This window comes from Salminus brasiliensis, chromosome 14, assembly GCF_030463535.1.
Source record: "Salminus brasiliensis chromosome 14, fSalBra1.hap2, whole genome shotgun sequence".
In the NCBI taxonomy this organism is placed as follows: domain Eukaryota; kingdom Metazoa; phylum Chordata; class Actinopteri; order Characiformes; family Bryconidae; genus Salminus; species Salminus brasiliensis.
In genome coordinates, this window is record NC_132891.1 from 16,909,470 (window position 1) to 16,933,762 (window position 24,293).

Genomic DNA, 24,293 nt, shown 5'->3' on the forward strand with positions numbered 1-24,293 from the left:
GAGTAAGGGCACAAGGGCAACAGCTGGCTTACATAATGTTGGACCGCTGTGGCGTTTCCAACGTCTGCTGTCCACAAAACCTCGAGACACGTGGAGGAAAACAGAAGCCCTGCGATGCTCCTGCCAATGCAGCGCATTAACCGATGGCAGAAGACAGCGGTTGTTATTAATGTTATTATTATTCTGATCACCGGCTTCGTTCATTTATTACGGATTATACATTCGCCTGTATTTCGTAGAGTGTCCTAAAGGATGCTCCTGTATGTAGCTAGCTAGCTAATAGCATTTTACTGGACCTAGTACGTTAGCTAGCTAGCTGGCTAGCACCTTAGTTTATCAACACAAGAAGGACTCGCTGTTTATTTCTGCCTCTTAAATCGTATTGTCCGGCATGAAACGTGTCCGTTTAACTCTTTTAACGATTATTCTGTAGCGTTTAATTGTCAATTTAGGTAAAACTATACGATGTACCGAAGCGCATGTTGTTTTTTTGGTCCCTATTTGAGTTGTTTTGGTTGAAAGAGGCTGAGTCACGTTACTTCCTGGTTTAGTCTAGCGTCGGTCGGAGGAACTGCGTGGCTGTAGGTAAAAAAAAAAAACTGACACGTGGATTATCATCACTTGGAGAAGCAGGAAAAGCTTGACTTTCCTCTTCAGCCTTGCAGCGGCGAAACTAAACAGCGGCGTGCCCCTTTTCTCATCCAGGGTTCAGGTAAAGCCGCATAGCTGTCCTGGAGGAGATGCTACTGCGAGACCGGAGCTACTTTTCAGTCTTTCCGTCTTTTTGCCTGTCACGCTTCAGCGAGCTGCCCTCTCTCCGACTCCAGGAAGATAGTCAGAAAGCCAAGCAAATAGTCTCTTGGCGTTGAATGGCAATTCTACAAAAACATGGGAAGAACTCCGGTGCAGACCTGGCAAGTATTAAAGACAGCCCAGCAGATCACTTCGGACCGGTGGGCGCTCAGAAAAAGTGGCCGGAGTCCAGTCAGAACTGGTCAAGGTGAGTGTTTGGAGCATCGGTCCAGTTTCTTCTTCAGCAGAAGCAGCGTTTCACCGAGCCTGGGTTAGGTCACTTCGGGCTCTTTACAGTTTAGTGAATGACGTGTTACTTACTGAAAAGTACACGACCATGACTAGGACGGGGGGAACTCTTTTTTTGGCGCCCCCCTTCATACCGGACTCGCCAGTGTGTGCATAAACGCTAACTAACTTTATTAAAAGGCCTGTTTTCTGTATTGGGATCTTCTCTTAACCCTGTTTATCGGTGTCTGTAATTCTAAAGAGAGTTGTTTTTTGAGAAGTAGTCCTTTACACACACTTTTTTTTCAGTACTAAAAAAAGTAACTTTTTTTAATCTACACAAATCCTCTGCCACTTATATATAACCAGCCCATCAGTTAGCCTTCAACACATCAGACGTCTTTTGACCTGAGGTGTAAAATACACCCCAGCAATGTCTAGATTTTTTTTTTTTTTTAAGCCTTACAAACATTCCCCAAAATCATAATGACTAGATAAACTGACTAGAGAAAGTACAGCTGTAAATCTAGTAAAAATAAATAAATAAATAAAAATAATAATATTAGAAAGAAATTCATTTCTTATGGTTTAACTAACTGTTCTCATGAGCTCGTTTCAGCTTAAGGAGCAAGGAAGCAAACACTCAGTTCTTGTGGCTCATGGTCATCAGGGAAATAGTTCTGGCATCTAACTGAAGGGGTTTGGCCCATCGTAATTAAGGCAGTTTCCATGTACGGATTTGACCGCCAGCTCGTTCATACAGAGTCCAAGTCGTATTCATGCCCTGTTGTTGCCCCACTTAACAGATCTGTCGTTAAAGTTTGTTTGCCATGTCTAACTTCCAATGTCCACAACTATTAACAGTCCTCTAATTCTCTGTCTCCTCTTGTCTCTCTACAGGCCAGTAGCGCGGGTATGGACGGTGGTGCTTTTGCTGGGCACATGCCTGCTGTACTGTGCTCGTGTAGCCATGCCTATCTGCGCGGTGAGCATGGCTGAGCGCTTCGGCTGGTCGAAGAGGGAGTCGGGCATGGTGCTTGGCAGCTTCTTCTGGGGCTACTGCTTCACTCAGGTCCTTGGAGGCTACGTCAGTGACAGGTCAGCATAGTGGCGGTTAGGCCCGTGGGGATGATGATGGTGGTGGTGATGATGATGATGATGATGATGATGGTGGTGTTTTTCCCATTGGTTAATTAAAGGGGAGTGCAGCTGTTTGTGGCCTGTCTAGGCTTAGGTCACCAGTTTCTCTTGTTATAGTAGTAATGTCTACTATAGAACAGGAACACGTTAAGTTCTGGGCTTGTAATTGGAATAATGTGTCTCCACCCTGAGCTTACAAGGAATGTACTGGCTTGTGGACACAGTGTGGGCAGAAGGTGTGGCTTCTGTTTCTGAGGTGGTTGATGTTAAACTGGCTGTCATGAATGCTTTGCATGTTCAAGTAGATAACAGGATGTTGACGTATGGCAGGTGATGTGAGTTTGGCTGACTATCAGGAAACATATTCTAACTTCTACCAGAAAGTTAAGGTTGAATTTGTTGCAGAGAAACATTTATTTTGTGTGCTTGCACAGCCTTGACAAGGTATTGTAGGCCAGCTGAATTGCTCCGCTCTCTTGCTGTTATGTTGTTTGTCTCCAGTGAACGAGAATTTTGGATGTGATCCGTGGCTGAAGAGAAAAGGAGTGGAATCGAATGAATAGGAGAAATATATTCCATTGATCTGAACAAGCTCAGTGCCAGCTAGACAGCTGTCTGCACAGGAGAGCAAAGCAGTCATATCGGCTGATTACTTATCAAGACTCTGCCAAGGCTGTGTAAACAAAGATGAGCCTAACAGTGTAAAGCACACAGATCTGGACTTGCCATGTTCTCTTTTCCTGGCTCTCAGCATTCCAGCAAGTTGTTCTGTAGGCCTGTAGGCCATTCTGTTTCTCAGCATGACGTTTTGCACCAGCCTTCACTTTTGTTTGCTTCTTTGAGACCCAAACCTACGAAGCGTCAGGGATACACTGATAAGGAATCTGCGATGAATCAGATCAGTTTTGGGCTTTTGAGATTTTTGTAAATAAAAACTTGCCAGCATCAGATGTCTAGATTTGACTAATGTTTCAAAACAATGTTTGATAATGAGTTTTTTCAGCCAAATTTTAAGTGATGCTAGGCTGCTGTGCTAAAATATCTTTTTTTACAATTTGTGTCATCACTGATAATTTTCTGTAATGGTTATTCAGGTAGATTTTGCCCCAGTTTTTACACACGCATAAATATTTATGTATTGCCATCAACAAGATATGTATGTGGGAAAATATTGGCTCTTAGCGTCTCAGTTTCAGTCCTTTTGATAAAACTGATTAAAAGGGTACACGCTTACAAATAAAAAAAAAATTACAAAGGAGTAGGGATGCACCGTTCCGATATTAGGATTGGGTATCGATCCCAATATTAATAAAATTAGCTGGATCGGGTATCGGATAATTATGCCAATCCATGGAACCGATCTTTTCACTGTAATTTGGTGGTGTGAGACTGCACTAAATGTGCAAATAAATAAAGACAAATGGCATTTGTGTACATTTATATCTATGTGTTAATTTGTTATAAAGTAATGTTTAAGTCAGTCCTGATGCCTTAAGTCTGTCCCACATGGTGAGGTGTATGGTTTATTAATTTAGCAATGGTAGCAGACTGTTATCGGGTATGAACTGATATGCAAAGTTTATGTATCGTTTTCGGAACTGAAAAAGCCGGATCGGTGTATCCCTACAAAGGAGTCATTGAATGCTGCCTTTAGGTAGCGCTTTCAGTTAACGCAAACTCGCCTCACACTCCCACATCTCTTTCATAAAAACTGTTTTTACAGCACCTTTATTTTTAGGAGTGCAGGTGGGATAATGAAATTATTTGTATCTGCATGATTTTAACCCTGTCCTGAGTCTACCGTTCATTCCCTTCATTCATAAACCCCACAGCTACTTAAATTCACTCACTCTGAGATTCTCAGGATAAACTGTCTTAATGGTTTGTTGGTGTTGTTTGTGTTCAGGGTTGGAGGAGAAAAAGTGATGTTGCTGTCAGCCGCAGCGTGGGGAGCCATGACGGCATTCACGCCAATCTTGGCTCACTTCTGTTCGCAGCCGATCGTCTCGATGACCCTCTCCCGTTTTCTCATGGGTCTCCTTCAGGGTGAGCTGGGGCAGGGTAGCAGGGTCAGAAGCCTTTGTGTCTCTCAGCATGCCACCACACTGCACAGCTGGCCTCTGCAGAGCCTTTATTCATCTACGAAGTTACAGATTTTTAGTGCGTCAGCGACATTGCGGTGCAATTGTTTTGTAGTGTACCCAGAGGAATAATGCTTGCGGTTATGAAATAATATATTTAGTCAAAAACAGACATTCTTACATAAAAAGTAAAATTTGGAAAATATAAGCTGCTTCTAATCAAGAAAATAGCTGACGACTCCCTTGCAAATGAGAAACCATTTTCTCGCTCTGAGGAGGCCTTTTGTGGAGGGCTAACAAGTGATTGTTGTTGTGACAGGGCTTATTTTCCTAGGAGAGTTGGTTTTGCAGTGGGAGTCCAGTCTAATGATGTAATCAAACATTATGCAACCAATTATATTTGCCATATGCTTCTTGTTTGTGTATAGGCATCTTCTTCATCAGGTGTTACTGTGCTTCTGCATGCATTTGCGACATACATTGAGTAAATTGGCTCATACCTGATAGATGTTTGTTGTTAGAGAGCGACTGCACAGTCTGGGATAGTCTTTTCTCCACATGCTGATCCAGTTTCTGTCCTTCTTCAGGTGTGCACTACCCATCTCTGGCCAGCCTGTGCTCTCAGAAGGTGGTAGAGAGTGAGCGGGGATTCCTCATGAGTACTGTAGGAAGTGGCTCATATCTTGGGTGAGTGACTAGAGCTTTACTACTTGTCCTTTTAAAGCAAAAGTTCTGACATGTGTTCCTTCAGTAGCACTATCCTGCATTCTGATAAAGCCACTTTAGCTCAGGAGATGCTTGTAAGTTAGGGTGAAATCATGTGTGTTCAGTAAATCTGTGAAAACACCTCAAATCTGCTGAGCAGTGGGTACTCCAGGACCAGTGTTGGGAACCACTGCCTTAAAGGAATAGTTTGGCTAAAACTTGTATTTCCACAGTTTTCTTGATGCCCCCAATGTGGTCAATCTGCCAAGACACACATTTAAAGATAAAGCTTTGAGGCTGTAAGAGTGTTGAAGATAACCATGAATGAAAGATTCTACTCCACCAAATCCCATTTTACAAATTGCATCATCATAGTCATCATAGTCATGTGTCTATCAGACAGTACTACCAGACAGTACTAATTAGGATGTATTAAGTTAAGTCCTAATGGAGGATTAGTTTAGATTTGAGGAAGAAGAAACCTTATAGATTTGAATATGGAGAGAGCATTAGACTGTTTGACCCATTGGGGAAGATCGTTCCAGAGTTGAGGAGCAAATCTAGAAACCATTCAATCACCAAAGCTATGAAGATTGAAGAACAAGCAAGTAAACTAGCTTATGTGGTTTCTGAGACCATATGACGCACTGTTATCTTTAATAACGTACAAAAGTGTGCTGCAAAGCTTAAAACAGTAGTGGAAGCTATCTTTTTCCATCATAGTTTCTAAACCCGTTCTCAGACATGCACGGTAATCCAGAACTTTTCTGGACATAAGCAAGATTAGCTGTATGTGTGAACCCAAATATTTGAACTTGTTGTGCGGGATATTGCCCAGACTTTATCCTGCTAGCCCCCTAGTTCAATGTCCAGGGTAATGTCTGAGTGAGCCCATGTCTGAATAGAACAGGTCATTTTCACACTGGGCGTGTTGATGTTGTTTCTCATGTGACTTGGGAAACCAAGAGCCTGTGCAATTTTTGCAGCGTACGTTTTGCGTCATACAACACATTCCACACAGGTGACGCCACTTGCCTAAACCATGCAAAGCATTTCCTGTAGTAAGAACACATCTGACATGGTTCTGTACACTTTGTGTGTGAAAGGGCAACTCTGGGCAATGTCCTGACCTGATTATCTAGATGTTTTCCAGGGTTCATATGTGAAAATGGCTATACTTTCCAAAAGTACATAAGTTTCTAGATTTAAGATTACTTTGAAAAAAAAAATTGAGGTGTGTGTAATAGTTTAGTGATGCAGTTGGCTAAACTGAGAACTAGAAGCACCCATATTACTGCCGTTAGCCTTGCAGCACCAGTGCAAAACCAAAAAAGAAGGAAGTGTGGGATACCAAATTCCTACATTTGAGGTAAGGAGGAAATAAATTCAACTGTTATTCATATTAAAACAATGTATGTCTGTATGTGCAGGACGCTGGTGATTGGAGGAGTGGGTTCGCTCATGCTGGACATGTATGGCTGGGAGAGTGTGTTCTACATCTCTGGTCTTCTGTCTGTGTTGTGGGCATACTGCATGTGGAAGTACTTGCTCAAGGGAGAGGGTAAGTTAATGTCTGGTTCACCCTCAGCAGTAGAGCTCAGGGTGAGTTTTCCAAAATGCAGCACAAAGCTCAGTGTAAGCTGGAAGGGTATGCTTTGAACACACTCTCTGATGCAGGGGTCAGGATTTTCATGTTCAGAAAACAATTTTTAATAATTAATCACTGTAGCTGTTGTTTTTCTCTTTTTCTGAAGCACCTTTTAAAATTTCCCCTTCATCCTGCTTTTTAACAAATTACAGAAAATTATGCTTTCACTTGTGGTAATTAAACCTGTACATTATTTAGAAAAGCTGTTCTACCTCTTACCCAAACTACATTAAACTGTAGTCCTCAATGGCCACAGTGCTGCTAAGTTTAGAGTTTAGAAATATGATACGCTGGCACATGCTGGTCGATATGGTCAAAAATCTATATTTTTCATATCTTTAGAATCAAGTCAAGTCAAGGATTTTATTGTTATTCCATCTGAGTACTAGGACACAGCTGAGAAAAATTATGTTCCTCCGGGACTTCCATGGTGCAACAAGAAACAGAAACAGTACATTACAGAGACATAAAGTGCAAACATATGTGCAAACACAGAATCAGAAAGATACGGTAAATACAACAGAATTTAGACAGTAAACAGGCAGGACGATGCCACGCTGACACAGCACTCAGTACTGAATGTGTGTGGTGGTGATGGGGAAAGTGTTGAGACATCTGATGGCTTGAGGGTAGAAGCTGTTGCAGAAGCTGTTAAATGAATGTACATATTGGTAGTGTTATCCATTTTGGTAGCGATGCACTGTTATTCTTTGATGTAGAAATAGTAATTATGTGACTTTGGTTGGGGTGAAAAATGCTCAGATGTGGCTCAGAAACCTGTTAACAGGTCATTTTAGCTCAGAGTGAAACGCGCTAAATTTACCTTTCATTAATGGGGAAAAATGAAGAGCTCTGCTTTGATTGGCTGATTTATGTCACAGTAAAGGCTCACATGAGCCACGTAGCATAACATAGCTTAGCCTAGTTTTTAGCACGTGAGTATTGAAATTATTTTTTTCACAATTATGCAATTATATGCTGAGGTCTTACGCTAATCGAGGCCGAAACATTATTAATGTAAACTGTATATATGCAAATTTGTTGTTAATGCTGACAGTACCTATATACACTAAGTGGCAGTATGTGTAAGCACTCTCAGTGCTTGGTGTTACATCTGTTCTTTGAAGAATAGGGATGGAGATCTAAGTCTACAACAGGTATTTTTGTTATATTGATTTTCCTGTATAATAGTCAGGATATGTGTATATGGATCTTGATGAGGTCGCTTGAGGACTGCCAGATGGAGGAGCTTTTTTCATCCAGCATATTATTTGAGGAAACTAATCCGTGGTGAGATGATTAGGTAAATGGTTTCTGTAAAGAAGATTTTTTTTTTTTATGATCAGGCAGTTATAAGCCCTTTCTCCTGGATCAGATTCACCTGATGAGTAGAAACTGATGAGGTGTGTGATTTTAATCCACAAGATGTGCCGTTTTTACATGTCTGTTATTGTTACTTAGTGGAACGCTGACTTGAATGCCTGGACTGGACTGACGCTACAGTCCAAACTATTTGTGATAAATGTAGGATATTACACAGACACATCATCCTGTAAAAATGAGCCTATCAAATCCTTCACAATCCCTGGTAAAACGTATCTGCTCGAATAGCAGTTTACATTAGGGTTAACAGTAGATGTTACTGATGATGGTATTGTGTGTGTGCGTGTGTGCGTGTGTGCGTGTGTGCGTGTGTGTGTGTGTGTGTGTGTGTGTGTGTGTGTGTGTGTGTGTTTTCAGGGCCCATCATCACTCTGGAGTCTCTAGGCAGCGCTGGTACCCAGTCCAAACTACCCCGCAGAAACTGGCTGCGTCTCTTCAGACAACCAGCTGTGTGGTGAGATAAGAACCTGACCAATGACTGTGTGTGTGTGAGAAAGCACATGTATCAGTGTGGTGCACTTCAAAGTGGCTATGATCCTGCAAGAAGGACCTAAAAATCCTCCATCGTGTGTGTGTGTGTGTGTGTGTGTGTGTGTGTGTGTGTGTGTGTGTAAGAGATAAATAAAAGGGGGATTTTCAGTTCAGGCAGCAGCTTAATGTGGGGGCTCAATAAAAGTGTCTACTATACTATAAATGGTTTATTCACTTTCTCACATCTATTTATAGATATCTCTCTCTCTCGTTCTCTCTGTCTTGCTCTTATGTGCACACTCTCGTTCTCTCTCAGTATTTAGGGCATATTATTAATATTGTTGTATGTTTGATTCATCATGGTCAACTATTTAACACCTTTTTACTGCATTAAATTATTATCATGATAATCGAATTTCAGGAAAACTATGAGTATAAAAACACACCATCATGTGAACTAGGAAGTGCAGAAATGCAGCAGATAGTCTATGGCGTGCACATAAGAGACAGACGCAGAGTAAATACACCACACCTCCACCTCCACTACCTGGTGTGGTGTATTTACTCTGATCTAGATAAAGTAAAGAAAAGGAACATTTGGCCTAAAAGATGTATGGTAACTGTGACACAGGGAAAGCACCTAGTGAGGACAAATGAACCATGCCATGTTCACTAGAGAATTAGGAGGGTTGGAAAGTGCTTGAGTTAAACATTCTTAAAATATTCCCACAGTTGTTAAATATATATTACATTCATTTCTGTGGGAACCTATTAGCTCCATTGCTCATTTCCATAGTGATTCTTTTTCCACAGTGATACTTTGTAATCTCTCTCTCTCTCTCCCTTCCCTCTCCATTGCCTGGCCATCAGTGCGGTCATTATTACACACCTGTGCACTGCGAGCACCTTCTTCACCCTCTTGTCATGGCTACCGACCTTTTTCAAGGACACCTTCCCTGATTCCAAGGTAAACTGCTGGTAAACTGCGATTCCGTGAAGGGAGAAATCGTGGCATGGGTTGTAATAGTAGTTGTGAGCCTTTTTTGAGATACATCTGTTCCTAGAGGACCCTGCTCACACCTAATGCAACTAACAGGACCCAGTGTTAAGATAATCTTTGCTGGTAGAGAGAGAGTGGTCAAAATGATGCTCACTCTACCTTTTAATAATCTAGAATTCCAGTCTAGTTAATTTTTACGAGCAGGAAAACACTAAAATGTGCTGGGTATGGGGTATTCCAGGGTCAGGGCTACTGCACTTATTACTTAAAATGGAAGAGATAGAGGGTGACAAACAAAAAGTGCAATTTTAATCAGTTTCCAGCAGGGGGCCCCATTACATCGGCTGTCTTGAATAATTTGGATCTCTGTAAACAGGCTGTTATTTTGTCTACACGACATGTATTACCGTTCTGGCAGGGCATTATATGCCTTGTTTAATTAGAAGTCTAGGAGGAAATGCTTTGATTGGACCAAAGTCCTTTTGTAATTTTTTTTTAAGATGTTTGGATTGTTTGGACCAAGAACATCAGCACAAACACCTAATCATTTTCTCCTTCATCCTTCACTCCAGCAACTGTTTAGTAAAAGCTTTAGTAGAAGGTTGCAGTAATACTGTTCCTTTTCAGTGCAGCCTAAACTTCTGTAAGCTGAATGGATGGGTGGTTACACAATATTTATCACAACAGTTTAATCACAGACTAAATACATCATGATTTTTTAATTTAATATTTGCTGCACTTTATCTAATTAAACCAGCCTAATTACACTGTTTTTAATGAATCATTAATGAATGACTAACAATATCTTCAATATGCTTAGAAAAGCACATTGTTTATCACAGTATCACATAGTTTTTTGTGAATCGTTACACCCCTGTGATTCTTATGTACTGCGTATGTTATATACAGGGTTGAGAGGGTAACGTTAAAAGTGTACTCTGTGTACACTGAACACTTTGAATACCTGTCTCTGTAGGGGTGTGTATATATATATATATATATATATATATATATATATATATATATATATATATATATATATATATATATATATATATAATTTTTTTTTATTTATTTTTTTTTATATATTTTATAGTTTTAAGCTGCACTATTTGGCCCTAATATTTGTCCTAATATTTAATATATAATATGTACTCCTTTGTGTGTGTGTGTGTGTGTTCAGGGTTGGGTGTTTAATGTGATCCCATGGTTTGTGGCCATTCCTTCGTCATTGTTCAGCGGCTGCCTGTCCGATCATCTCATCAGTCAGGGTATGAGGCCACATGCACACATGCACACATGCACACACACGCACACACAGACGCTCTAGCAGAAGATCAACACAGTTTGTTTGTGTCGTTCCTTCTGTGCTGTGTCAGTGTTGTAGCTTGTAATTAGCATTAAATATGTGGCACACATTGTTCAGCTGACTGTGGGCCTTTTCCGCTAATGTTAAGTGCCTGACTGACTTTTACTGTACTGTAAATGCTGTGAATTTAATGGTCTCATAAAACTCAACTCTAGGTTTCTCTCACTGCTCTGATGTTTTCTTTCTTACCCTGTAGGTTTTGATACAGCTGCAGTGAGGAAACTAATGCAGGTAAAGCTCACTGTTCTGTGTGTGCACTGGTCCTGAAGAAGCATATGAAATAGTAAAGAGATGCTACCTTAATGTTTGAATACCCTGTTTTGTCCACCCTCTCCCCCTCTTTTAGTTCTTCTCCATGGGTGTATCCAGTGTATTCACTCTGTTTTTGTGTGGAACTACCACTTTCCCCATGGCTGTGGCCTTCGTCTCTGCAACCATGGGCCTCACCACCTTTAGTCACAGGTAAGCCTGCGCTTCTCCTCACAGTATTAGCATGTCTTTTTGGAGTGCTTCAGTCAGTTCATATGGAAATATTCTTCTCTTGGTCTCTGCAGTGGGGTTTCAGTGAACGTTCAGGATCTTGCACCATCCTGTGCTGGAGCCCTGTTTGGTTTGTAGTCTTTTCTCACTCACTCAAAGTCAGACAACCTTATTATTGAGCATTTACCCAAGCGTATAATGTTTTAATGATGTCTGTGTGTTTGTGGTCCTGTAGGTGTGATGAATACCTGTGGTGCATTTACAGGTAAGACAGACCTGTGGTTAGGAATTGTATGATTGTCACAATACATTTTTAGACTGTTGCTAGGGCTGGGCGATATGATAAAAAATACTATATCGCAACATTTTTCATGGTACACAATATTTATCATAACAGTTTAATCACAGACTAAATACACCATTTAAATATTTGCTGCACTTCATCTAATTAAACCAGTCTAATTATACAAATGATGATAATGAATCATTGTTTATTAATGACTAACAATATCCTCAATATGCTTAGAAAAGCACATTCTTTATCACAATAACCTAATTTATCACATACATCCAAACACTGTGATTCTTATGTACTGCGTATGTTATATACAGGGTTGAGAGGGTAATGTTAAAAGTGTACTCTGTGTACACTGAACACTTTGAATTCCTGTCTTTGTAACGTAATCCAAAGGATTATAATACAGTGTGTGCAGAATTATTAGGCAATTTGTATTTGAGAGGATTCTTTTTATTATTGAACAACAACTATGTTCTCAATCAACCCAAAAGACTCATAAATATCAAAGCTTAATATTTTTGGAAGTTGGAGTGTTTTTTTTTTTGTTTGTTTTTTTTTTTAGATTTGGCTATCTTAGGAGGATATCTGTTTGTGCAGGTAACTATTACTGTGCAGAATTATTAGGCAATTTAATAAAATAATAATAAATGTATACCCATCTCACTTGTTTATTGTCACCAGGTAAACCAATATAACAACACAAAATGTAGAAATAAACATTCCTGACAAAACAAATCAGTGACCAATATAGCCACCTTTCTTTACGATGACACTCAAAAGCCTTCCATCCATAGATTCTGTCAGTTGCTTGATCTGTTTACGATCAACATTGCGTGCAGCAGACACCACAGCCTCCCAGACACTGTTCAGAGAGGTGTACTGTTTTCCCTCCCTGTAGATCTCACATTTCATGAGGGACCACAGGTTCTCTATGGGGTTCAGATCAGGTGAACAAGGGGGTCATGTCATACTTTTTTCTTCTTTTAGACCCTTACTGGCCAGCCACGCTGTGGAGTATTTGGATGCATGTGATGGAGCATTGTCCTGCATGAAAATCATGTTTTTCTTGAACGATACCGACTTCTTTCTGTACCACTTGAAGAAGGTGTCTTCCAGAAACTAGCAGTAGGTCTGGGAGTTGAGCTTCACTCCATCCTCAACCCGAAAAGGTCCCACAAGTTAATCTTTGATGATACCAGCCCATACCAGTACCCCACCTCCACCTTGCTGGCGTCTGAGTCGGAGTGGAGCTCTCTGCCCTTCTGATCCAGCCTCGGGCCCATCCATCTGGCCCATCAAAGTCACTCGCATTTCATCAGCCCATAAAACCTTAGAAAAATCAGTCTTAAGATATTTCTTGGCCCAGTCTTGACGTTTTATCTTATGTTTCTTGTTCAAAGGTGGTCGTTTTTCAGCCTTCCTTACCTTGGCCATGTCCCTGAGTATTGCACATCTTGTGCTTTTTGATACTCCAGTAACGTTGCAGCTCTGAAATATGGCAAAACTGGTGACAAATGGCATCTTGGCAGCTTCACACTTGATTTTCCTCAATTCATGGGCAGTTATTTTGCGCTTTTTTTTTTTTTTCAATACGTTTCTTCAACCCTGTTGGCTATTTGCCATGAAACGCTTAATTGTTCAGTGATCACGCTTCAAAAGTTTGGCTATTTCAAGACTGCTGCATCCCTCTGCAAGACATCTCACAATTTTTGACTTTTCAGAGTCCGTCAAATCTCTCTTCTGACCCATTTTGCCAAAGGAAAGGAAGTTGCCTAATAATTAAGCACACCTTATATAGGGTGTTGTTGTCATTAGACCACACCCCTTCTCATTACAGAGATGCACTTTACTTGATTGGTAGTTGGCTTTCAAGCCTATAGAGCTTGGTGTAGGACAACATGTTTAAAAAGGATGATGTGATCAAAATGCCTAATAATTCTGCACACAGAAATTGATTACAAAATTGATTACATCCGTAACTTCTGGATTACTTTTTAAAGTCTTTTTAAAGTCATGTATTCAAATAAAGCCAGAATAAAAACGTAATGTATAAAGTCACATGAAACCGTCCTGTGTGTCTACACCAAATGATCTCATATCCACATCAAACAGTCTTGTGTTCTTGTGAAGCAAATCCCCGGTCTACTAAATTATATATCCCATCGCTGCAGGAGCAAAACCTTATCTCCAAAGCGGGAATGTCAGAGAACAAGGAAACAAACAACTATATATAGTGCTGTGGTGTTACATTCTTAACACATCCCCCTTACTTACAGTGAGTCCAAGAAGTATTTGATCCCTTGCTGATTTTCTTCGTTGGCCCACTAATAAAGACATGATCATTCTATACTTTTAATGGTAGATGTATTCTTACATGGAGAGACAGAATATTAAAAAGAAAATCCAGAAAATAAATCTAAGGAATATATATTAATTGATTTGTATTTCATGGAGTGAAATAAGTATTTGATCCCTTAGTATTCATTAGCAGTTCTGGCTTTTACAGACCAGTTAGACACTCCCAATCAACTTGTTACCTGACCTGAAGCCACCTGTTCTCACTAATCACTTGTGTGAAAAACACCTGTCCACAGAATCAGACAGATCACACAGATTTCAAGTCTCCAACATGGGTAAAACCAAAGAGCTGTCACAGGACCTCAGAGTCAGAATTGTTGACCTTCACAAAGCTGGAATGGGCTACAAAAAGATTAGTAAGGTGTTGGATGTGAAAGTAACAACTATTGGTGCAATTATCAGAAAGTTTAAAGAGTATAACATGACAATCAACAGACCTCGGCCCGGTGCTCCAAAGAAGATTTCGCCTCGTGGGGTGGCAATGATGCTGAGAACAGTCAGAAATCGTCCTGCAACCACTCGGCAGGAGTTAGCAAATGACCTGAAGGCAGCTGGGACCACAGTTTGCAAGGAAACAATTGGCAACACTTTGCGCAACAATGGATTCACATCCTGCAGTGCCCGAAAGGTACCCCTGCTGAAGAGAGCACATGTGGAGGCACGCCTCAAGTATGCCAATGATCATTTGAAAGATGAACCAAGTTATTGGGAGAAGGTTTTGTGGTCAGACGAGACCAAAATTGAACTTTTTGGCCTCAACTCCACCCGCCATGTGTGGAGGAAGAAAAATGCTGCCTATGACCCCAAGAACACTGTGCCCACCGTCAAGCATGGAGGTGGAAGCATAATGTTTTGGGGGTGTTTCTCTGCCAAGGGTACAGGGCTACTTCACCGCATCACTGGGAAGATGGATGGAGCCATGTACCGCACAATCCTGAGGGACAACCTCCTCCCCTCTGCCAGGGATCTGAAAATGGGCCGTGGTTGGGTCTTCCAACATGATAACGACCCTAAACATACAGCAAAGGCAACAAAGGATTGGCTCAAGAAAAATCACATTAAGGTCATGGAGTGGCCCAGCCAGTCGCCAGACCTCAATCCGATCGAAAATCTATGGAGGGAGCTGAAGGTCAGAGTTGCCAAGCGACAGCCCACCAACCTTCATGATTTAGAGAGGATCTGCAAAGAAGAGTGGGCCAAAATTCCCCCTGGTGTGTGTGCTAAACTTGTGGTTAACTACAACAAACGTCTCACCGCTGTGCTTGCAAACAAAGGCTTTGCCACTAAGTATTGAGTGTGTTTGGCAAGAGGGATCAAATACTTATTTTCCTCATTGAAATACAAATTAATTAAAATATATTCTTTAAAATTATATTCTGGATTTTTGTCTTGATATTCTGTCTCTCCATGTTAGAATATATCTACCATTAAAAGTGCAGAAGGATAGTGTCTTTATTAGTGGGCAAACAAAGAAAATCAGCAAGGGATCAAATACTTCTTGGACTCACTGTATCTGTGGTGTTCTTACTGTCACTTATTTTATTAAATACAGACAAAATCAGGGGTGAGAAAGGGACTATACACCTAGATGCTACAAATAATAACTCGTGAAAAAAAGAATGGCTCGTGAAAGAAAATGTTGGTATTTTGTTCTTTGATATATGATGTGCTGTATTTAGTGATGCATGTTGTGTGTCTGCTCTGCAGGGGTGATCATGGTGTATTTGTCTGGCTACCTGATCGAGGCCACTGGCTCATGGGCATCCGTTTTCGCCCTCATCACTGTGGTGAACCTTCTGGGCATGGCAACGTTCTTGACTTTCGCTGAGGCACGCAGGGTGGACATTGATGCCACAAAGGGGCGCTACCACAACATCCACATCTGAACTTTGACTGAACGGGTCTAGAACAACCACAGAACTTAAACGAAAGAACACGTCCTACAGATGAGGACCTCTGCACCTCTACTTCCGTCTGGTCGTCACGGTTTCCATGGGGTCTGGCAACACAGGCCTCTGAGATTGCCACAGGGTTAAGAACCCATCAGTATTAACCTTTCATTTTCTACCACCTGGGTGAGTGGATGGCAGTTTGTAATGGGGCCAGTAGGAGAAAATCTAAAGATTGTTGGCAATTGCAGGAAAGTGAGGTCAAACGTCCTAAGTTAAAGTGTATAATGCCTGTACTTGCTAGGATGCAATCTAATAGCAATTTCTTCTTCCTTCATATTTTTTTTTTTAGCATAATCTTCATCTCAAAACTTCCAATGTTGCCTCTGTTGCTTCATCTTGAGCATTTTTTGTCAAAGCTGTTGCAGGCTGTCCTGACATTTTGTAGAGGCAGCCCTGACATCACAGCACACTAGAGAGGAACCAGTAGACTGACTGTTGTCTTGGTAAGATAACCAGAGATGCAGCATTGGACAGGAAGTGAGCTGTTGATGAACTTGTTTACTGCTTTGTTTTTTTTTAAGGGAAGTTTTCTATTCATTTCTGCATAGTTAACCTCTTAAACTCCTCAGAACTACCGGTAGTTACTGGCCCACTGTCAGTACACTACAGTTTGCATTGCTTTGCATGTAGTTACAGATTAGTAATCCTTAGGCTGTAATAGAAGTCATGGAGTATAGGGGGTTAAACGGTTCAGAAGTACAGTTGTTTGGTGTGAAATGTTCAGTTCTAGAGAAACTGTGGAAATGAGGGGAACCAGACCGTATCTGTATAAGTATCTAATAACTCTAGAAGCTCCTTCTCAGACAGTTGGATTGCTTTTTTTGAGAGTTGTGTGAGAAGGGTTTGTCCTAAAACATTATTTTTTAAACTGATTAACGGCAGAGAGGTACCTGCAGTGCAGTGTGCGGGCAAAATGTCCCAGAATGTTTCCAGATTCACAGATATTTTACCATTAATAACTTCACATCCGCTTTGCCATCAGCAAGTCCAAAAGAGCACAATTGGCCATCTCTCTAAGGTGGGTAGATGGCCTTCTCTCTCCCCTCATCACTATTAAGCGATGTTGGCTGGCACAGGCGTCTGTTAGCTGGTGCAGTGGAGCTGGGGACCTGATGCGGTCCTCTGAGCGTGAACGCTGCATTGACAGCAGTTCAAAAAGAAGAGGTGGCGGCTGGCTTCACATGTATTGGAAGAAAGGTGTTAAGTCCTTACCCTCATAGTGTTGGAAGCACTGCAAGTGCTGGAGGAAGCTAGAAATGGGTGGGTAAATGGGTGGCAGGATCACAATTGGAGAAAAAGGGAAAACACTGACAAACTAATAAATAAAAAAAACCTGTAGGATTTTTTGTGAGCTGTAGATTTTTGTGCCCTCTAGTTCGTATCCCCACCACTGTAGACTAATTCAATTTGAGAAGTTTCTCTGCAACTAACCATTTCAAATCAAACCACACTGAGCAGCAGAATTATGCAGAAATGTAGAAACATCAGTGACCTTCACCATTCAGTTTACTTCTTTAAGTTACTGTTGAATTTCTGTTTACTTGATTGCTGATCGAGAAAGCAAGAGAGTCTCAGCACTCAGTCTTGTTTGGAATGAAGAACTGTGAATATATCAGTAATGAGCTTCGTTATGGGTCAGACACAGAGTGGATCGTTGTTTCAGAAACTATTAAGACCAAATATTTTTGGAGTATTTTCCTGTCGCTCATATTTATTACTTTAGGGTCACATTTAGCCAAGACAAAGGAATTGTTCCCTTTTTTATAAAGATGTCTGATAATCAACCAGCTTATTTATTGAACTACTTGAGGCCAGTAGTTCTTTTTTTTTTTTTTTTTTTGCAGATGTTCATGTTTATATGAGGCCAAAGAGGCGAAGCATATTTGCTTAGCTATTCGCTGAGAAAGCATAGCCTGTCTGAATCATTCCTGTGGAGAGCTATGAAAGGGTCAGTAACCCCTTTCACCAGTTATGCGCTGGTCTTATAAAAAGCATTGTTGTCTTGTGTCAGCTCATCGCGCTAATCCCATTGCTTCCTCTCCATCCACGGTTACTGCAAGCTTAAGTGCTAATAATGAAGGTCTGTAGACTAGAAAAGATCTAAGGAAATAACTTGAATTCTGCTCGAAATACTGTGCATCACAAATGGACGCCATTTTAAGATGGCTGTACTTGTGTAATGTACACACACGTTCACAGAGACCTCTAAATGCAGTCTTCTAGTTAGTTTTCTACATAGATTAGACATGATTATGTGTAATATATAGATATTATATACCTATGCCTAGTTAATATGTATGTCATAGTTTTTATATTGCTGAAATATTTCCAGCAATATTACAAGAGCTTGCGTGGGTTGAGAACCAACTTGCACAGGTATCAGATTTTTTCTTTTCTCAGCTTGACTCGCACAGAAGGGCAGTTTTTCCCCTCACTCCATGTCCGTCTACCTTGGCTGTGGGTTTTACGCTAGTTCACTTGTCGCAACATCCCGCTGTTACTTCTCTCAACTATCCGTTTGCAGTAGAGCTATTTCTAATGTTACTCTTCACCCAATATCAATCAGTGATGGATCAGTTGTTGTAACTGCCAGGTGAGTGGGCCTTTCCCTGGAGCAATGAATTACACTATTTATTTCACTGTCGAAGTAGTCACACTTACGGCCTCCTGATTCACAGTCATATTCTGAAAGAAATCTGAATGTAAAAAAAAAAAAAAAAAAAAAAAAAAAAAAAGCATAGTAATGTTTACCTGTTACACCATCCTGATTACACCAGTACAAGCCTTGGAAACTTGTACTGATTATGTTCTTATTCTTTAAAAGAAAACCATCTTTAAAAGAAAGATGATTTTTGTCTCACAAAGAAAGGAACAGTAAATGCAGTAGTATCCTGCTTTAGAACCTGATATTTGTAAACATATTTTGTTGAAGAATAAAAACTATATTTTACCAAGTCTAAGAATTTTTTTGACTTGCTTTCATCATCCAGACATGGTTGCATTTCACTTGAATTTGGCATCTTTACGTTTTCAAGAATTTCAAGATGGGACCAATAGAAATGCTCTAAAATGACTTGGAATTGTATCTTTTTACATTGACTTCCATTCAAAGTTAAGATGTAAAGTTGCCATTTTGCAATTATATTTTTGTGAAATGACCACATTCAAACAATACGTTGCCACCAATCACCGAACCACATGAATCCTGCAGTAAATACACTGATGGTGAAGTGCTTGGTACCTACCACACAGGGGCAGCAGTGTGCTGGATATGGTGTTCAGCGGTTCAAGAAGAGTTCATGAACTGCCCACACTTGCTTTGTCCAAAAAAACACAAGCCCTGAATGTAGGAAAAGTTCAGTTTTACCCCATAACCTCTATAAATGGCTTCATGTATGCATGTGTAGGCCTACATTTGTGTATCAGTGTGTGCATGATAGCTGTTTACTGGTTTCTACTGTAATTAATATTGCTTCTGGTGTCATTCCTGGTACCTCCTCATCTACCTCCGGCCAGTGTGTGTTGCCACCTCTGGTGTTGCCAGACCATCTCCAGTAATACCCTGCACCCCCATAAGTACAACTATGTGGCCTCACCGTACCACTATACTCGGTCCATATCAGCGTGAACGGGCAGGCAGGTCTCCCCCTTTCCCTCTCTCCCTCTCGCTCTCTGGATGTATGGGGTGGCACCATATGGCAGGCCGCTGTGTGCCATGCTGGTGAGCTGGCAGTGGGTGCTTGTGCCACGGGCCAGGCGTCAGTCACCCCTCTCAAGGGACTCGCTCAGGTTAGCGTGGAGACAGATGGCCGTGGCCGTTACCGTAACGGTGGGCAGGGGGGGCGAGATCAGGAGTCCAGGGCAGAGCGGGCAAACCTGTGTCATCACCCAGGACAAGCCGAGTGAGACTGGTGTACGTTGAGGACCTGGTACTGACATTAGTTCTGGCAGGAGAGCTTCTACGGTGTCATTTAGAAGGAGGTTTCACACAGGAGAAAGTATCTGTGTGCTTTCACCAACTCGCCACAGATAGCCCGGGTGCACACGCCATCGACGGGCAGGGCGAGCCATAACTACATGGTAAATACATGGCAAAAAGGGAAAGAAGTCTGTCCTCTGTGAAATATTGCTAACAGGTGTATGAGAAATCGGTGTAAAATGAACTTTCCGAAACCTCTGAAACAGGCTCCAAAACACCCACCGCAGTGATGTCAGTTAAGAACAGCAGGCCAGTAATAAGATGAGAAGCACTAAGCATAAATCAGCAGAAGGTGTGAATGAGGGAGAGAAGGACAGAACGATGGAGAGAAGAGAGGTATTCATAGGTCTTCAGCTGCCCTCAAGGCTAGCAAGCTGTTGTACACCACACACACACACACTCTCTCCTTGCCATCCTTGTCTTCTCACTGTCTCTCTTCGGCTGTCTCGCGCTCTTGACTTGACGTTAAAGGAATTGCTGTGGAAAAGAACTTCCCCAGGCCTTCCGAGTCCGAAGCTGTTAACGTCCCTGGCTATTTGATGGACAGGCGACAATATCCAGACCTCTCCTGACACAGGTGTGTGTGTGGTGTGTGTGTGTGTGTGCTTTTAAAATGGGTGCACTCCGGCAGTCCAGGCGTATTAGACTCACTTTGTAGAAGTAAAAGCACTGCCCGGAGAATACAATTATCATAGCCAAGCACATAAATGGCAGCTGAGGACAAATGGAGATGGTTATGGATGAATAAACTTTCATCTATACGGTGGCATCTATAAGATGCTACTGTGAATAACTAAGCGGTAAAAGATCCAAGAATGGCTTGATTTCCAAAGGCATACATTTAAAGATAACAGCTTTCTCACAGAAAAAGCCCCCAGCAAAAGTTTGAGCTTGGGCTGTCTTGCATGTACTGCTCTTTTGAGGCCTACGCACAGATTTTTAATGATGCTTACTTCAGGGGAACTGTGAGGCCTGTGGCAAGATCTTCAGCTTGCGCCTCTTTAGGTGGTCTGTTGTAAATTTTTAGATGTTTAGGATTATTGACCCCATTTACACCTGCTTCCTAAATCTGCCTTATGTATCAGGACACCTTAGAAGGTGGTCTGAGACGCATGTCATAGCAGTGTAAACGCATCCATCTCTCCAAGCCGCATTCGACAACCCAAACCCCTTCCAGTACAACCGAAACACCAGTAATAACTGCCGTGCAACAAGCAGATTGCACAGCAGTGGGATTTCAGTCTGACTAACCGGAGACGCATTTGATTACCAAGTGTAAATGCATGTGGTTAAAATCTCATCAGGATACAATTCAGGTACTAGTCAGGTCTATGATCAGGTGTAAACAGATCCATCCTCTCTTCACCTTCAGCTTTATACGGACTGTGCTGGCATTTAATTCAATCCAATCGTCCCTCTACCAGTGAAATGCTCCCTGTGCCACTGGCTGCAACCCAAGCCAATGCATGACTGATCCACCCCTGCGCTTAACAGTTGGAGAGGTGTTCTTGTCATGAAATTTTGCACCCTTATCTATTTATTCTCTAACATAGCTCATTTGGGCTATATGGGTTCTAGTTTAACTTTTTCAGTCCACAGTCCTTCTTGATTTGCCTTGCTAACAATTCTATGAGCAGTTTTCTTAGAAAGTTATCATCTTTATGAAGATGTCATTTTATTTGTATCACCTGGCCTTTCCTTACAGTGACTGTAAACAGCCTAATTCAGGTCCTTGAACCAAAGGTATCTGAGAGTTCACATCTTGTGGGGTGCCCAAACATTTGCATGATGCTCTGTTGTACAAAACTGTACAAAACTAATAATAATAAAAATAAATTACACTAATTTTGCTATAATGTTGAAAACAGTCTTGTCTTTTATGTCATGTCTTTTGGAGATCAGTTCATGACATAAACCCCCCCAAAAAATGTTTTTTATTATTGTTCACTTTTATATATTATATTATGTAAATTTGTCAGTTGTCATTTACAGGTTTTTTTTATCTCTGTAAAGTCGCCATTCAAAGATATGAGATTTTTAAGCGATAGGTGCGCTATTTAGTCTCACTTCAGCCTTTTTGCAGTTTGCTGTCAGAAATAAACAACTAAGAATAGCTGCAGTGATTCAGGGTAAAAGGTGCAGAATGGGTTTGTGAATTAGAGTCTGGTGCGGACATGCTCACTGACTCACATCCCTGTGACCAGGCCCACACTTCTGTCAGACTCTTTATGCCAGCACAGTTGATTTTATAAATAACTGTGCCAGGAGGATTATGCAGTAGGTCAATATGGAGGTCAAACGTGGACAAAAGTCCTTTTTTCTGGCCCTTTTAAATTATTTTGTGGGGTAAAAGTAACAAATTGTCATAAACGTTAATACACAGTACAGCATGATATCTGAGCTTTACAGCATCATGGAGACGTTACCAAGATTCTTGAATGATATCTTTATACCCTGAGCTAAAGCAAAGCCTTAAAGGAGAAATCTGCCAATTTGTCACAATATGTCTGATTAAAAAAAAATAAATCAGAATAGCTTAATGTAAAATCTGCTGTTCAAGGGTCAGAATTATTTACAGTGGTGATTATTTAAATTAGAAATCCCAAGCATTTAATACCTCTGAAAGCTTGCTTACATAACACTGTTACAAAAAAGGGTTGGAAATATAAAAATGACGAACATTGCTTTATGATAGTTCTGAAGTGAGGTCTTAGCCTGAGACCTGCTTTTAAAAATACATTTATGGCGGAGGGGTACTGGCAGGGTGTCTAATGGCAAAATAGTCCCCAAAGAAAATGTCTGATTTGTCACTCTTTTATCTTTGTCAGACGCTGCATGTAGGTTGACTCCTCATTTTGGATAGCAAAGAAAATGTGGGCTGTAGACATCACAGTCCCTAGTCCCCACAGTCCGTAAAGGCTAATGACAGTGCTTGTTCAGTCATGCTAAGCTAACGGTTGTCATGTTCTGAGTAGTGCTGGGTGATACAGTAAAAATACATCACAATATTTAAGGATATTTTCACAATATGCAATATTCATTGTAATATTTGCACACAGACACTTCAGTAGTGGCAGATTCTTAAAAACTGCTATTGCTATTCGGATACTTCCCCATACTCACTACTGTGATCTGAATTCGAAACAAATGTGCTGCATTTCATCCAATTAACCAGCATCTCTTTATAATGGGTATCTTATCAATATCTTTGGTGGTTGGTGTGGCGCAACAGATAACACCACGACACCTGCCACTGAGCTACGATACCATGTACTAGGGTTCGATTGCCGGCCTGGGTGACTATGCTGCGCTACACCAATAAGAATCCTTGGGCAAGACTCCTAACACTACATTGGTCCACCTCTGTAATATGAGTAACCTTGTAAGTCGCTCTGGATAAGAGCGTCAGCTAAACGCCGTAAATGTAAATGTGTTCTTTAAGCAGTGACGATATCCACGAAGTACATTGTGTATCGCAATAACAACATTTATCCAAATTAAAATTTTAAAATATTGTCATATCACCCACCACTTAGTTTTGAGGTTCCTGGACAATTGCACGACTGGCTGTGATGCTTCATAACTTGTGCCCCTTAAAGTGATGGTGAGGGACTTAATTAGCCAGCCAGGGAAATGAAGAAGGGACAGAACAACCCCCCCCCCTTCCCGCACACACACACTTTATTGGTTTTCGGTGAGACGCAGCAGTAAAGAGCCTGTCAGAGGAACGGAAGATGCGTGAGAAAGAAACAGCCTCGTTAATTACTAATTAACATCAAGCTAATGACAGTGTCACTGTGTCGCTGTCGTCTCAGCCAATGTCCTTCCCTCTCGCAGACTGAGCTGCATGCTAATGAACCAAACGCGCGTAGGATTACAGCCCTGTTGGACTTCTGCTGCTCTAAGAATTGTATTTTAGAGTCAGGATTTTTGTCTAATAGTATGTATTAATTCATTTTCATAAAAATAAATGTTGTAAATGGTGTAAAATAAAGATTGTTTTTGTAATAGTTATGGGACAATGAATTACATCATCTAGGCTCAATAAAGGAAAGGTTGATGGGCTGAAATATACCATTAATAAAGTAAAACAATATTTTGTAATATCTGTAGTTTTGTATCTTAATAAGATGTAATAAAGAAGGCCTGCAGTCTCTTAACTTGCCCGACCTTGTGCGACTTTCTTACTCCACTTCTCAGCTGGAGTAAAACTGAAGCGCTCTGTACGTAGCTGAACAACATTACTTGCCTGTATGCTAATATTTTCAGTGAATTCTTTAAAACACTCATAAACACATCATCACATCACATAAACTGGATGAACATGGTTCTGTGCCCTGTAAACATCCTCACATGCCCACTGCTGTTTTCTATAAAAGCATGCACTTTTCGCGGAAAGCGTCCCAAAA

At 41.0% G+C, this 24,293-nt stretch overlaps 1 protein-coding gene across 1 annotated transcript; it reads left to right on the forward strand.

The window, feature by feature from the left end:
* The first annotated feature begins 59 nt into the window (after positions 1 to 59).
* slc17a9b (solute carrier family 17 member 9b) lies at positions 60 to 18,859 on the forward strand. The gene is made up of 13 exons (XM_072696429.1): positions 60 to 1,000; positions 1,921 to 2,118; positions 4,067 to 4,206; positions 4,829 to 4,928; positions 6,377 to 6,507; positions 8,335 to 8,431; positions 9,319 to 9,415; positions 10,632 to 10,719; positions 11,014 to 11,048; positions 11,164 to 11,279; positions 11,372 to 11,427; positions 11,533 to 11,562; positions 15,661 to 18,859. Exons 1-13 carry the CDS (start codon positions 870 to 872, stop codon positions 15,837 to 15,839), a joined length of 1,398 nt encoding a protein of 465 aa, XP_072552530.1. The 5' UTR covers positions 60 to 869; the 3' UTR covers positions 15,840 to 18,859.
* Positions 18,860 to 24,293: the final 5,434 nt, after the last annotated feature.

What these genes read in the sequence shown, in the direction of transcription:
- slc17a9b (XM_072696429.1), top strand. Translation starts at nt 870, where the DNA reads ATGGCAATTCTACAAAAACATGGGAAGAACTCCGGTGCAGACCTGGCA. An exon ending in CTCACCACCTTTAGTCACAG is followed by an intron (nt 11,280 to 11,371) that starts GTAAGCCTGCGC and finishes TGGTCTCTGCAG; the next exon opens with TGGGGTTTCAGTGAACGTTC. An exon ending in TACCTGTGGTGCATTTACAG is followed by an intron (nt 11,563 to 15,660) that starts GTAAGACAGACC and finishes TCTGCTCTGCAG; the next exon opens with GGGTGATCATGGTGTATTTG.